This window comes from Thalia democratica, chromosome 7 (genome assembly GCF_965202585.1).
Source record: "Thalia democratica chromosome 7, ktThaDemo2.hap1.1, whole genome shotgun sequence".
Taxonomy (NCBI): domain Eukaryota; kingdom Metazoa; phylum Chordata; class Thaliacea; order Salpida; family Salpidae; genus Thalia; species Thalia democratica.
In genome coordinates this window covers 60,709,425-60,724,700 of record NC_139171.1, presented here as the reverse complement: position 1 = coordinate 60,724,700, position 15,276 = coordinate 60,709,425, and the positions used below count along the sequence as shown (strand labels likewise).

Sequence of the window (15,276 nt, the reverse complement as noted above, 5' to 3'; positions counted from 1 at the left end):
ATGTTAATCTGACATTTAAAATATGTTTCACAAGCGAAGACAAATTAGAATGACTTTGTAAAAAACGTTGTTGTATTTGAACTTGCTGTAGGATTTCCCAGAAAATTTTCATTTGTTTCCACATATTTTTTATTATTAAATGGGACATGCACGATTTGATTGTAATAATTTGCTGACAGCTGCAAGCCTGTTTGCTCCATTTTTAATCAAAAGAAAAAGATCACGCCAAAAAAATTTGTTGTAATTTTTGTTTGCTCGTTTTCTACTGTTTCTAATTGTCTTGGGAATCAACTAAATAAAATAATGAGCTTTTAACAAAAATTTTTAAGTCAAAGTTCGTTTAAAAGGTTATTATATTTTAGTTTCAGTTTGAAATGTAGAAATGTAAAAACAAAATTATTTATAATATAGCTTTGAAAGTTTGTTATAGGATCGTTTTTTGTCACTGTTTTTTATTTGCTTTCGAGCAAACTTGATTAATTTTTTCTTGAAACTTAATTAAAGTTTTAGCTAGCCAAAGTTAAAACTTTAATTTAGAGGCTCAAAAAAGTTAGTGTGCTTCCATTAAGATATCTTAAACTTTTACGGTTTTTAAAGATAAAAAATTCGTATAAAAAACAAAACTTATTGTAAAGTTTGTTTAACACTGGTAGTTCTTTAAAAAACATTTTTATTTCAGTTAAATCCCATTCATATTTCAACAGGCGTGTCTAAGAAGCAAAGTATTCCCATAGAAGGCAAACATACAACCTGGGAAAGTAAGAAGTTCGACATTCACATAAATTCAATATTGATGAAGCTCATTTGAACTTGAGTTGTTAACTGAAAATAAATGTCACTGAAATTCCAACTCCCTTTTTGTTTCAAGTTTAAGTTCTTGATGCTTTTATTGGAAGCTATTGACGTTAGACAACCAAGTTTAATAGCTTTTTTATAAATTTTTGACGTTTTTAATAAAACAGCTAAACCTTATCTACAAATTTTCTCCAAAACCTACGTAAAACACTGTTTATGCTGTCAAAAGTGTTTTTCGACTAAAACTGTTAAATTTATACATTTAAACAGGTTTTAACAGCTACATGATCGTGAAAAGAAATCCAATTCATCATATAAGTGTATTTTTGACAGCCAAGTTTGCGTAACAGCATAATTCTGTTTATGCTTGATACAATTGCTCTAAACCGTAATTTTGAGATTTTATCGCGCTTACGGCATATGGTAAATGTAAGGAACAAATTTAAATTTGCGATGAAACTTGAAATTTGCACTTTTTGATAAGTCAAAAGCGACGTTTTCAGTTAAATTATTCATGAGTTTGAATTTGTTTTCGTTGAAAAAGAAAGTTTTTTTGTGTGTGTGTGTATATTAGTTAGATAATTACTATAAAATTGCTGAATCTAATAACTGTTAACTAAGAATTAGGTTAAAAATAAGTTCTGTATTTTTGTAGAAATAAAAGTTGTTGTCATATCAAATGTATTTTTGTTTACAAACAAGTTCTTCTTAGTTTTAACAAGTATATATTCTAATAAAATTTCATTCTATTCATAAATTGAAAAGTTCATGTTGAATAAGCTTGACTCGAGTAATTAGATTAGAAAAAATACAAAGGTAGAAAAAATGATAAGCTGTTGAAAACAAAATCGATGTAAAACAATTTTCTACCGACAGATCTAAAAAGAAAAAAAAATTGAAAACTTGAAAAATGTAGAACTTTTTCAAAATAATCTGAATAGTCAGTGGTTTTAACTTTTACCAAAAATTAAATATCACAGCCAAATGTAGACATTTTTAGTAAAGTTTTGGAAGTTTGGTTAAACTGAAGGTTTATTTTTATAATCTAAAATTTAATTAAGCAATATTCTAGAACCATTTAACTATTACAGGAAAGCTTTAATTCGCACAAATATTTGACTACAGAACAATCCAAATGTTAGAGCTTTAAGCTAACACTGTACTCAAAAAACTAGAAAAAAAATTTGAAACAAGTATGCCTAGAAAATTATCCATTATTTAAAAGTTTAACTGTTCTAATAATACAAGAAAATATTTTGTTGGTATATTAATGTGGGTTAAAAATATTCAAGTCATTACTATAGGTACATAAACTATAACAATACTCAAAAAACCAAAATAAATAAGCTCAGGAAATTATCAACTAGTTAAAACTTAAATCTTTTTTAGTTTATGCAAGAAAGTATTTCACTAAAAAAGTAAACTTCTTTAATAAACTTCATTAGTAAACTAAAGAAGTGGGTTTAATCTTCTTAGAAACTATCCTAAAGGCGCTTATTTGAAATAAAAACTTAGAAACTGAGCTCTCGAATAGCTATTGTTTAAAATTGTTGCTAGTTGAATATCAAGTTGCAGATAAAAAACAAGCAATTCATTGATAGGTTTCTAAAAGATGAAGTTAAAAAGGTTAACAAAATAAACAAAAGTTTAGAAGCTTTGCGAAACGTTTAGCTTATGTGGTTGAGTTTCAAATCTAGAACAAATATGACACCTTTTATTTAAGTATTGCAGTATACGATCACTATCGATTTAATTACCCTATCGATTAGGATTTTTTATAGTAATTGATCAAGTAAAATTAAAAGTAACTAATTTTTTAATATGAAGGTTGAATTTTCAGATCACCATTTTGATAGCTGGCAAATTCGTCAAAATACTTTGGAGTTTTTGTAAAAATAAACATTTTTTAATATAAAAAGTTTAATATTACATATCACTTTTAGCTATAATTGACAGTATATAAAACTTCGACTTTTTGTATTTTTTTAAAGAGCTTAAAAACTTAATAGTTTAAAATCCTAGCTAAAATTGTCATTGAGGTAGAGGAAGTTATTAAACTTTTATCGATATTATTAATAACTGTTTATTTTCTCACACAAATACACATTCAATATAGTTTCCTTTCATTATGATATGAAGGGTCCTTGAAAACTCACGTAATATGAACCCCTGCATGATAAAAAGTTGTTGAATTATGTGACTCATATTTAAAACGAGTTTTTATTACAAAGTTATGACACATGTTCTTAATCGTGTGTGTTGTATTGTAACATGTTTTATTGATATTTTATTGTAGTACATACTTGAATAATTAATTTAACTCTTGTACGAGTTTTAACAATTAAAATAAATTTGTTAACAATCCACTTAATATTAGCATATTCGTTTTTATCAAAAAGGATAAATGAACAACTCAAAACCGATAATTTTTGATGACGTAAAAATGATAATATGCAAATTAAAACAACCTCAGATTAAAACAAAGAACTGGATAAGTCGTTTTAATTACAAAGTTATAGCCCTTTTTTATTAAAATAAGAATTAGACATTGTAGGTCTATAAGTATATTTAAAAAAAAATTAAACTAGTAATTGGCTACTGTTTTCTATGCTTTAAAAAAGTAAACTAAACACTTTAACATAAATAAAATAGCTTGAAAGTAATTTTACTACGGTGAAATAGGAAAACATAGTTTTATAAATTCAGAATGATTTCAAAAAACTTAGCTAGAGCATAATTAAAGATTTCTTTTACTGTCATAAAACTTACAAGTTTAGACTAATAATTTAGTTATTAACCATCTTAAGCTAATTCTTAAATTTTAAACTGAAACTATGGGAAAAACCTACCACAATAAATTTTACAACAAAATTAAAGCAAATACAAATTAAATGCTTTAATTAAATTAAAATATCCTAAATCTATCGCCACCCTATTTGCCCTCATTACAATAATACGATAATTAAATCAATATTTTCAAAACTATTGTCCGCGTGTTTACCTAAGATTAACAAGAAAGTTAGAAGAAATTGTAAATGCTCATAAGGGAAGGATGTAATTATAATGAGATAGTTATTATCATGAGTTAATACCGTTGCATACAGCATAAGCACTGTTGTTAATGATACATGCACTGATGTATCTGGGTTAAAAGTTTAAACTGTGAACTTTATCAAGGAAAACAATCAGTAATAGTGGTTCTAGCTTCCAAACAGCATTAGTTGGATTAAATTATAAATAATGTCCGCCAAGACGTGTAAAAATTTTATCGATAAACTTTTAATTGCTTTATATTCTTTAAAAATAGTTTTTTAAATCAAAAGCATTTTATAGTTTTCATCTACTTTATTTTACTGTTTAAATTTTCAAGAACACAAACATTTATAGGATGATATATAATTTAAGTTTGAACGAAAAAATTATAATAAACTATTACACATCCTATTAATACACATAAGTTGTTTTTTTTTTTTATTTGTGTAATGTGAGTTTTGTGTTCACAGCTGTATCAAGTTTCTTGTCAATGTTTATTTTCATTGTGCTTACAAGCTGTTAAAATACATGTATCTGTTGTCATTTGGTTTCATGCTTGAAATCTATTGTGATAAATTTTAATTTTGAAAACGCTTAGTAACTGTAAATTTGTGCCAATCAATAGTCTTAATTTGTTTTTTAATATTTTGGATGTATAAATTTCATTGTTTGGCAAACACATGCTGTGAAGAAACTATATATTTAATTACACAAACTCAACATAATCATTCATGTGCTCAGTTGATATATATATATATATATTAATCACACTCACTAATTAAGAGTACAGTAGCTTAATTGTATACAAATACCATTAAGCCGTATAAAACAAATATATGCAAATTAGTAGTTTGATTGAAAATAGGTAAGTATTATATGTTATCCTAACTATATAATAAAATGCGCAAATGATGTACATTAATCACACTTAGTAATTGGAAACACAATTAATTTGTATATCGTGTTCAAATATAAGTAAACAATAAAAAATAAATGTATGCAAATGAATACTTCAGTTAGAAATATTGGAGTTTTAGTTAACACCAATATTAATATCACCCTAGCAGTGCTAAAAGCGTAACATGAAAAACTTTCAAATAGAAGTATATTTATGTATATGTTTGATTTTCAATTAAATATTTTTTAATTTGCTAACTAATCAGGGTTTTGTACAAATGAACATAAAGTTTTAATTTTCGAGCTCTAAAGTAGAAATACCTTAGTTTTTTTTACAAATCATTATTACCTACCCACACCATCTAATATCATATAAAGTATAAAACTAAAAATAAAAACTAAACTAAAATGTGTTAGGATGTAGTAAAACTACTAACGAACAGCTTTTGTTAATATACGAAAAAGTTTATGTGGTTAAAATAAAGCAATGCTATAAAATAGATACATAGTTGAGAGAAATAAATTTTTCTTACATACAATTAATTAGTAAATAATCATTGTAATAGCTCACCTCCATTCAAAGGACTCGGATTTGTGTGTATGTTCTTGCTCATGTAGTTGTTGTTGTTACTTGTGTTCGGACTTGTTGCTTTGTGCATTATGTGCCCTGCCTGTATGTGTGAAGAGATGTTTTGTTTAATTAAAAATAGTCTAGATGCTGTAAAAATATAAACATGAAGTTTTACTTCAAGTGTTGAGCTTTAATTAATGTTTCACTTTAACAATTTGGCTATACGTGAAGATATTTTGTTTAATTAAAAGTAGTCTAGATGCTGTAAAAATAAAAACAGAAAGTTTTAATAGAGTAGATTTTTTTTTTATTTCTTCTTTTTCTTTTATATAAATATACTTGGTAATTTTATTATAAAACTTTCAATTTGTGGTAAAAATGTAGATAGTTTTAGTAATCGAATAGTAAAACAAATTCTATTAAAATAACTTGACTTATTTATAGTTTATAAAGTTTTTAAGAAATTACATAAAAAGTTTCAACAAAAACTACAAAATAAAATTAATTAAAACTTCTTTAATCATTCAAAAATTCCAAAACTAAGACTTAAATTAAACTTTGTTTTTTAAACTGACCATTCACATATTAAAATTAAAAATAAGTTTATTGAGAAAACTGTTTCTAAATTTACAACATAAGAGCTTTGAAATATTTTAACTTTATTTTGTTGCAGCAAATTGTTCACACAGCGATTTTAAGCCCCTTTCTCTAAAAATAGCCGGCCCGAAATTCCAACGACAAAAAATTTAATTACAAAAATAACTCTTCCTTGCGTTAGATGCCAAGCCGTAAACTTTCGTTTTCAATAAAAAAACTTGTCATAAAAACTAATTAACTGCCGTACACTCGAGTTTTAATTACTTTCGGCTTTCTATCAAGTTTTTATCACCGCCGATAAAATTTCACATGAAAAAGGACTTGTCGTTAATCAAAGGAAACCTAAAATGAAAGGGAACATAAAAAAGTTGAAAAATTCGGAAACTAGCGTCAGACCTAATTAATGTTAGACTAATTATATTTAGAAATAAGGAGAAATGTAATAAAGTACATAAAGTGACAGAGTAGTACTAAGAACTTTTTTTAAAGTACATAAAAATTTACTAATTATTTTTTTAAAGCAAAACTATGTAATTTTAAGTTCGTTTAATCTATGCCGGTTACTAATATTTGGTTATAAAACACTAAAAATCTATTATAAACACAAAACTTGAACATTTTAAAATGTTTTAACATGTAAATAAAATCGATCAAAGCACTTCACTTTTTATTAGGAAACCAATCAATCGGTCGGCTAAAACTCAAGTTGTAAGTTTAAGCTTCCAATAAGTTTTATGAGTTATCACATAATAACACTAAAGTATTTCAAATTTTTTATTTTAAAAATAATGTCTGTTTAAAAAAAATTAAAAAAAGAACTTATCAGAAATACTTTACAGATAATTACAACTAAGTTATCAGAAATACTCTAAAGATTGTTTTTATTTAGGAACAAGTTAATCAGTCAAAAGAAAACTCAAGCAATTAGTTTAAGCAACCAAAAACAAAAAAATATTAATTATTACTTGATAATATTAAAATACTTCGCTCCAAAAATTTCTACATCGAAAAAATAAAAACACTTACCATAAACACTTCACAAGCTTAATTATTATTCAGTGACTAAAAATCGGTCAAAAATGTTTTCAACTTTTCGAACATGACGAACTTATGAATTATTGCTCGCTAATAAATCAAAAGCAACTTATTTCGCCCGTAGCGATATTTTTTTCAAAAAAACTTTCAATAAAAACCACCTGGTGAAATCAGATAAGAAAAGTGAATAGTTTATTGGGGATATGAGTTTTGATAATTTCGTGTTTTCCACCTGTTTTCTTATCTGATGGAGGTTTAAACTGTTTATTGGCATATTTAAACGCTTTTCATAATTGATTAAAATACTTAAAGCGCATTACGTTCGAAATGAGTGTTTCGAAATGTTCGAGATTAATTTTTCTGATTGAAACATGAGATTTATTGTTCCGGAAGTATTTGATGATTCAGGAAGTTTTGTAAATTAATTTGAGATCGTTATGTCTACTTTTGATGTATAGATCAGTTTACACTTTTAAATTAGTTTTAAACGATAATCTAGTGTTTATAAAAAAAAATATTTAATTAACTTAAAATCTTTAGCGGTTGTATAAAAGCTTTATATGTTTTGAAAGTTAAAGATGAAATTTTAAGATTCGTATTAATATGTTAAAATAATTATTAAAAATTTAGGTTGTGATAAAAAAAAGGTAAAGTCATGAAAACTTAAACCATTATAAATAAACTGAAAAAAGTTGAACCTAAATGTAAGTTAGTAGTTTAACAGCAATAATAATTAAGATAAGAAAACTTTTCACAATCGAACGAAAATTACAAAATAACTATTACCGCAATATGAAACAGACGGTTATTAAACTTAACTTAATGAGTTCAACAGTAACAAAAGTTTACAGCTTAAAACCGATCACTTTTTCGTTACGCTCTGTTTCACACTGAAAAGGCTTATTTTCTATTTTGGAGCGTTCAGTAAGCTGTTTAAGTCTGTGTTTACAAAACTTAAGTTTTACTTAAAATATTTTTTTGTTTTTTAAGACTTAAAACATTTAGTGCTTAAATGTGTTTAAAATTTCATTTTAAAATAGTGGAAGGCTTAGAAGTAAAAAATCGCACCGTATGGTTTTATTTTAATGTAAAATAATACTTTCATGAACCAAAATAATTGAACAAAAACATTATTTCTGGTTATTACCATATAATGCACAACCTGATCAACTATCGTGATAACAAAATAAAGTTTATAAATTTTCACAAAATAATTTATCCCAGCTGTCAAACTATCGACATATTGTGTACATATACTGGCGTTTCGACATATTATTCACCGCTTATCCGTGCATTTATGTTTATTTAATTAAAATGTTTATGATTGACGTTACAGTTACCTTTTTCGTTTGTATACACATTGTATAAGTAGCGTATAATATTAAAATAATCAAGTTGTTTAGTAATGCTAAGTTTAAAACTTTTATGCATTGACTTAAGCTTTTTCTATTAACTCTGCTCTGTTTTAAAACAAATTTATAAAGACTTTATGCATTAAGTATACCGTTTAACCAAGTAGACATTGAAAATAAAGTTTCAATTTGACTATTTACTTTAAAAGTAGTGTTTTTTTAGGGCGCAGAAAATTTATACAGTCTTTGAAGTTAAAACAGTGAAACATAACTAAAAGACTTTTAAGTTTTCACTGAAATAATACACTGTACAGAAAACATTAAACAGTGTTCAGTGTTAATATGTGTTAATTTTTTACTTGTAAATGTTTAAAAACAGTTTCAAGTTTTCTAAGTTTTTTAAGTTTAGAAAATTTATACTATCTTTTAATTATAAGGAATGAATCATCTGCAAACTAGGACTCTTTGAAGTTATTCTGAATTATGACACTGCACATGAAACAATACAAAACAAAAGAGCAATCATCAAACACACTTTCATCTTCCAACAAACTCATAAGTCACTAATTAGTAATTACTATCAAACTTTCATCTCCAAAAAAAAAAACTAATCACCGAACATCATCAAAAGAACAATTAAAAAAAACTGACTAAGTCCACAGCTGGCTACAATTATCAGCAAAAAAATAGAAAGTTTCGCGTTGCAAAATATCAGCAGGAAAAAAAAAAGAAAAACTTCTCAACTTTTTTTTACATGCAACAGGATAACGCAAAGAGACATGCATTCTCGCGAAAAGCGAAATCTTGGCCGTTCGCTCGCCGAAAACCATCTGCCGTATATGCTCTCTCGAAACTCGCCTCTCTCGATTTAATCTCTTCGTTCTCTCGTTTCGCTCAAGATGATTGATGAGATTTGAGAGAAGGGCGCCGCACTAGTGGCGGAATCAGTTCAGCGTTTGCTCGTAACCACGCATGCGTTAAAAATTTCACTTTTTTTTCAGCTTTGATGTCTTCTTGTTTGTTTTGTCTGTTTATTTTTACGCCGGTGGATATTTTAATTTATTTTTATTTTTAGAACTTTAATCCGAACTCGATGCCAAAAGTTTTCGTGATTTTGAACATTCAAAAACCGAAACTGAAAACAGTCAAGAAAAGAGAAACTTTTTAGCGCTTCGTGTCAAAGGTTGCAAATTAATTTTGCGTGGACGCAAGAATATTTTTTCGGGGACAAGAACATCTTTTAAACCCTGACCTTTGGTGTTACCGACTTTTCTATAAAAATCTTTATTTCGTCATAGTACAGATTTATTTCAAGCCAAGTCGTGACGCTGGTGAATTTTTGGGGCTAAAAATAAACTCTACAATGTTCTTTTATTAATTAAATTAGTGAATTTTTGTTCTACAAGTTCGCAAACTTTAAATACTAAGAAATTAAATAAAATTTCATGTTTAAAACAGCTTAACGTTTTCAGATTTTGCTACTATAAACCCCTTGAAGTTAGTTTTCAAAATGCTACAAACAATTTAAAGTGTTTCTATCAAAACTAAGTATGAAAAAATGTTTTTATAACATTAATAAAAAACATGTACTTTATATAAATTGCAACTAATGCTTTTAAACTTCCTTGTTCTAGTAACAGGGTTCGTGCGCGAAATTTTTTTCATTTAGCCTGACTGAGAACAATTTAGCCTGACATTTTTTCAAAGTAAGGAAAATCCCCTTTAGAAGTCAATTTAGGTATTAGTAACTACTTGATTACTACTATTGTATTCTTTGACTTCAACCAGCTTTATCTCAAAAATAATTTGAACATTAAAAATCTGCAAAAAGCAACTCATAGCTTAATTACAACTCAATAAAATAAGACTGAATTGTAAAAAAGGTGATTTGACCCCCTTATACCCCGTGCATTGTCGTGTTTTATTAAAATTTAAAATGAAACGCTTACACGAGTATTAAGTATTAAAATAAGCAAAAATTTTTATAATAGTATTTTGACTAATACTTAAAGTGATACATAATTATAGATCCTAAAATCTAAATAAATACAGTGATTGTTGACGTCGTATCGGATTTAAAAAGCTTACACTTAAATAAAAAAAAAAACCCTTAATGTTTTGTTCTTGTAAAGAAAAATTAATTATACCTAAAATTTTTAATCCCACAAACTTAGTACTTATATCTTAAAGCTAAGTTTTAGTGTTGTGAATATCTCTTATAACTTTAAACAAACAGTAAAAGAAATGAATAAACTGCTAAGAGGTTTGATCTAAAAAGTATTTGGTATAGTGCCTTTAAGTTAGAAATTAAAACAGTGCAACTAACTAAGCTCTGAAAAACATAGCTGACTTAAACAAATTCAAACAAAAAGCTAAGTTGTTGAACTAAATTGTAATGTTAAACTGTATTTTTTATGAAGTTTCATAATTATGACGTATATAATCTACTCAAAACAAAATAATGAAGATTCTAAAAAACTTTTTAGATATTCTACAAAAGGTCTTAAGCATTTATATTTACAAATATTTACTGATTTTGTCTTTAATAACTAAATCTTTGTTTAGAAATATATTCACATTTCAATTTGATCTCAATTTTTTCTAATCAAAAATTTTCAAGCATTTGAACTAAGAAAAACTGAGATTCTCAAACTTTAAAATAAAAAAACTGATTTAGCCTGACGTTTTTAAACTTTTTTCAAAAAAACTGATTTAGCCTGACTTAGCCTGATTTAGCCTGACGCGCACGAACCCTGTAGTAATATGTTCGTTTAAAGTTAGTCACCTCGTGATAATTGTTTTTTTTTTCTTTAATGTTAAAACTAATTAACTGAAAAAAAAAACATTTTATGGCGTGCCTTATTTACTAAACTTTCCAAGATCACAGATTAGTAAAAAAATAAATAATAGTTTAGCCTAACCAGTTTAAAAACACTGCGAGATAATAAATTATTTGCTTTGTATGTATATATATATATATATGTGTGTATACTTGTATATTTATTTATTTCAAGTTATTACATAAAAGAAACTAACGGGGGATGGCTGAAATGAGTAGTTTGGTTTTTCTTCTCTGACTGTAATATAAATTAGTTGTTTATTTATTTTATTCATTATCAGTACTAAGTTGCATAATATTAAACAATATTTTTGATGGAAGTTAAAATAAAGGACATAATTCAGTAAATGTATACTTAATATATTATATTAAAAAGTAGCTTATTAAGTTCAAAAGGCCAGTACAAATTATTTATTTCACACTTTATTTAAAAGCTTTAAATAACAGTTAGGTTCTTGATCTACTATTACTTTGTTATTACTTTAAATAAAGAAGTGTTTCAGTTTTAACAGGAATTTACATTCAGTTTAAAAATCTCATCAATAGTCATTAAACTTTTTTAATTAAAATTTTATTTAACTTTTTGGTCAAACTTTATATTTAAATGCTGTTACTTTTAAAAGTTTTCTAAACTTTTCAAGTGTAAAAACTACAATAAACTGCATTCAATTTCATTAGAACCATCTAAGCATTGATGATTATTAACCAAAGCTTGGTACAAAAACTCTGATTTGAACTGATTAAGAATTTATACAACTTTTGCTGTAACTCCTTTAAATTTTTATTTATACAATTAATTACAACACATATATATCAAAAATTTAATGAAGCTGTCAAAGTTGTACTACACAAAAAATCAACAAAAAAGTAGGTGAATCCCCTAAACAACTACCTGGTATGCAGTTGGGACCACCGGGTTGACCGACGACCACATTCGGACTTCTGATGGCTGTGTTGTTGATCGGACTCTGAAACCCCTGAAAATTTTATATAATATAAACAAAAAAAATTTAATAAATTAGTTTAATGTTGTTTAACCCCTGTGTTGATTGCACCAATTAAAAAAGTATCTATGTTATTTCGTGTTTTCAAAAACTTTGAAATATAAGGTGATCAAATGTTGTTTGAATCCATAAACAATTGAAATACGCTTAACTTATGACTGTCTGAATAATTTTATATTTAAAAACCATAAAGAACAACTGTTCACAAATTACACAATTATTGGTAAAAAATATTAGACTTTTTATTTTTAAACCAACGCTAATTGTTAAAGGCTAGTAAGAAACTTAACTGATAGTTAGTTTCAACAGCCAGCATTTAAGTATGTGTGACTAAATCAAATGTAAAAAACTTGATATTAGAAAAATTTTTTGAATTATAAACATTTTAATGCGCAAGTTTTTGTGATGATAAAGAAACAAAAAAATAGTTATAAAAATTTCAGCAGTCCAGAGTTGTGACAACTAATAGTGCATTTAAGCAAGTGAAATTTCTTCCTGATTATTCTGCGCACTTAACGGAAATAGTAACATGGTGTAACAATTTCATTAGGAGTCGAGGAATTTTGTTAAATTTATCAAATATTTATATTTGTTATACAAGTACTTTTATGACACATGAAGTTTTTGTTTTTTATACATAATAATGTGCGAGTTTTTGTGAATAAAAAAAATAAAATACATTTTTCATAAAAACCATCAACAGTCTAGACTTGTAGCAACTAATAGTCTATTAAGGCAAGTAGAACTTTTTTATCTGATTTTTCTGATAAGTAACGGAAGTACTTGGTATCAAAAATAGTTTGAAACAACTTCAAAAGGAGTCACAACATTAATCACACAGAACTGTCAAAAAGAACAATTTCACGAATCTGCACCTGTAGCTGTAGCTGCAGGCCATATTAGCATTTTTAGCTGTCAAGAAAATCAAGTTTTTGTCGTGAAAAGTTACTTTGGTGAAATGTGTATTCAGCTTAATGGGTGGCTATTACGAAACAATTTTAAAGCTTAAGTTTTTGTATGAATATTTTGCTAACTTGGGTGTATGCTTGAAACTGCTTCTTCTCAGTGGGTGGCTTTGATAAAATGTTAAAAATGTTTATATTGTTAAATTAATTAGCTTGAATTTAGTTTTTGTAAACATAACTTTCCAAGTCTAAAGAGTAACAACAAACTTATTTTCTCTTAAAATAAAAACTTACTTTTTAATTAATAAAACTAGTGTACAAACACTTTTACAAAGTATTTTACATAATATTTTCAAACTTACAGAGGTTGAGCTTTGAGTAGAACCTTGCCAACCTAAAATAAACAAAATTCTTTTAAATATAATGTTAAATAAATAAATAAAACTTTATTAATTATTGATTTAATTGTAAAAATTTTATTTAACAAATTCAAATTAGAAATATTAAAAAACTAATATAGTTGTGTTTAACACTTAGCAGTGGATAAAAAACTTAATTTATTTCACTGAAAAAAAATATATAAATTATAAAAAATTCATTTAAATATTTGTCTATATCTATTTGAGGTTTATGGAGGTGTAGAAATACTAAAGTAGTAACTAAATGATTTTTAAGTACAAAAATAATAAAACTTGACAAATTGAAAAAAAAAAACAGCCATACATTTTAATGATAAAATATTTTTCTTTTATGAATATTATGTGTGTGCAATTATATATTTAGTTTATATTAACAAAATTTTGTACAAAACTTACTTCCAGGACTACTGATGCTTTTTATACCTCCGCTGTTCCTGGAGGTTGAATTTGTTATTTTCTGAAACATTTTACAACAACTTTAAACTTTCCTGAAATAAATAAATTGTTTGAATTTGTTATTTTCTGAAACATTTTACAACACCTTACAACTTTCCTGAAATAAAATTAAATTAATAACAAAGAATTTTATTTGGGATACAAAAATGACAAAGTTTGTATTAATATATTAGTATTCTAAAAGATATATGTCTACTGTAATAAAATTGTGAAATCTGAAACTTTTTTGGTAAGCCTTTTTTTATCATCTATAATTTAAAAAAACGTTTTAAGCAGTCTAGTTTCAATGAAAAGAATTTTAAAGTTTAACTAAACAAACTGAATTAAATTTTTGATACACTTTAACATCTGTCCTAAAACAAATAAATTAATAAAACATAAGAAAATGGTAGTTAGGTTTAAAAGATATCATAGTTTTTGTTAAAACTTTTTAAAGTGTTTTAACAAATATATGTTCACTGTGGAACTAAAACTAACTTTTGTTTGGTAAGCCTATGTTTTCTAAATTTAATTCAAAGGAAACCTTTTAAGAAGTTTAGTTTTAATAATGAGTATTGTAACACTTACTGTATCTTAAAATGTTTGTTTTCTAAAACAATAGAAACTTATTTGTAAGATGACTCCTCTAGTAAGTTTCTATTCATTACATTGTATTATCAAAAACATGATTAAATCGATTTGTTTTTTATAATAAGTTAGTAATTTGACACTAAGTGAATCTAATTAAATTAATTTAATGCTTTTTTAAATACTTTAAGAGAAGACAAAAGAAAACAAAACTACCTGTCAAAAAAATTACCAAACTACAATTATCACACTTTTTCTTATAAACAATTGTAATTCCTTAGAACAAAAGCTCAACAAAGAACAATAAAGAAACACCTAATTAAATTAAATTAGCTCCAATCACTTATGAGCGGCTGAATAGAAACAATGAAGAGACTTGTGTGCTGAATTGCTGATGTTCACTGTTCGAATTTCACGCCTCGTTGAACACCGAAATTTTGTACCAGCGCGCTTAAATCGACACTTGTTGCTACTCAATAAAAGTTTCAACTTAACTAGTTTCCTTACACTTGCTATGCTTAGTTTAAAAATTAAAAAATACAAATATATTTATAAAATATGATTCCGTTGTTAACTTTAACAGAATATTGTAAACAAACTTCTTTTTTTAATATTTAGCTTATAAGCTTATTTTATCAAATTTATTAACATTTGATTTAAGTTTAATGTTTACAAGTAAAGATTTATAACTTTTATTTTCTTTATAGAAAAATCGATTGAAATAATTTATAGCTACAGTAATAAACTAAAACAAACTTGTTAAAAAAAAACAATTTTCAATGGTATTAAAGTTTTTATTCAAAATA

General features: G+C 25.9%; 1 protein-coding gene across 2 annotated transcripts in view; it reads right to left on the bottom strand.

Annotated features, from left to right (window-relative positions):
• Positions 1-13,937, bottom strand: part of LOC145840478 (uncharacterized) — a 39,076-nt gene extending 25,139 nt beyond the window's left edge. For both annotated transcript variants that reach the window (XM_082947752.1, XM_082947751.1), the window contains exons 1-5: positions 13,844-13,937; positions 13,391-13,422; positions 12,012-12,096; positions 11,317-11,357; positions 5,297-5,396 (exon numbers count right to left, since the gene is read on the bottom strand). In XM_082947752.1, coding sequence (XP_082803878.1) covers positions 5,297-5,396; positions 11,317-11,357; positions 12,012-12,096; positions 13,391-13,422; positions 13,844-13,913 — 328 coding nt within the window. In that variant the 5' untranslated portion in view covers positions 13,914-13,937. The remainder of the gene's footprint in view (positions 1-5,296; positions 5,397-11,316; positions 11,358-12,011; positions 12,097-13,390; positions 13,423-13,843) is intronic.
• Positions 13,938-15,276: the final 1,339 nt, after the last annotated feature.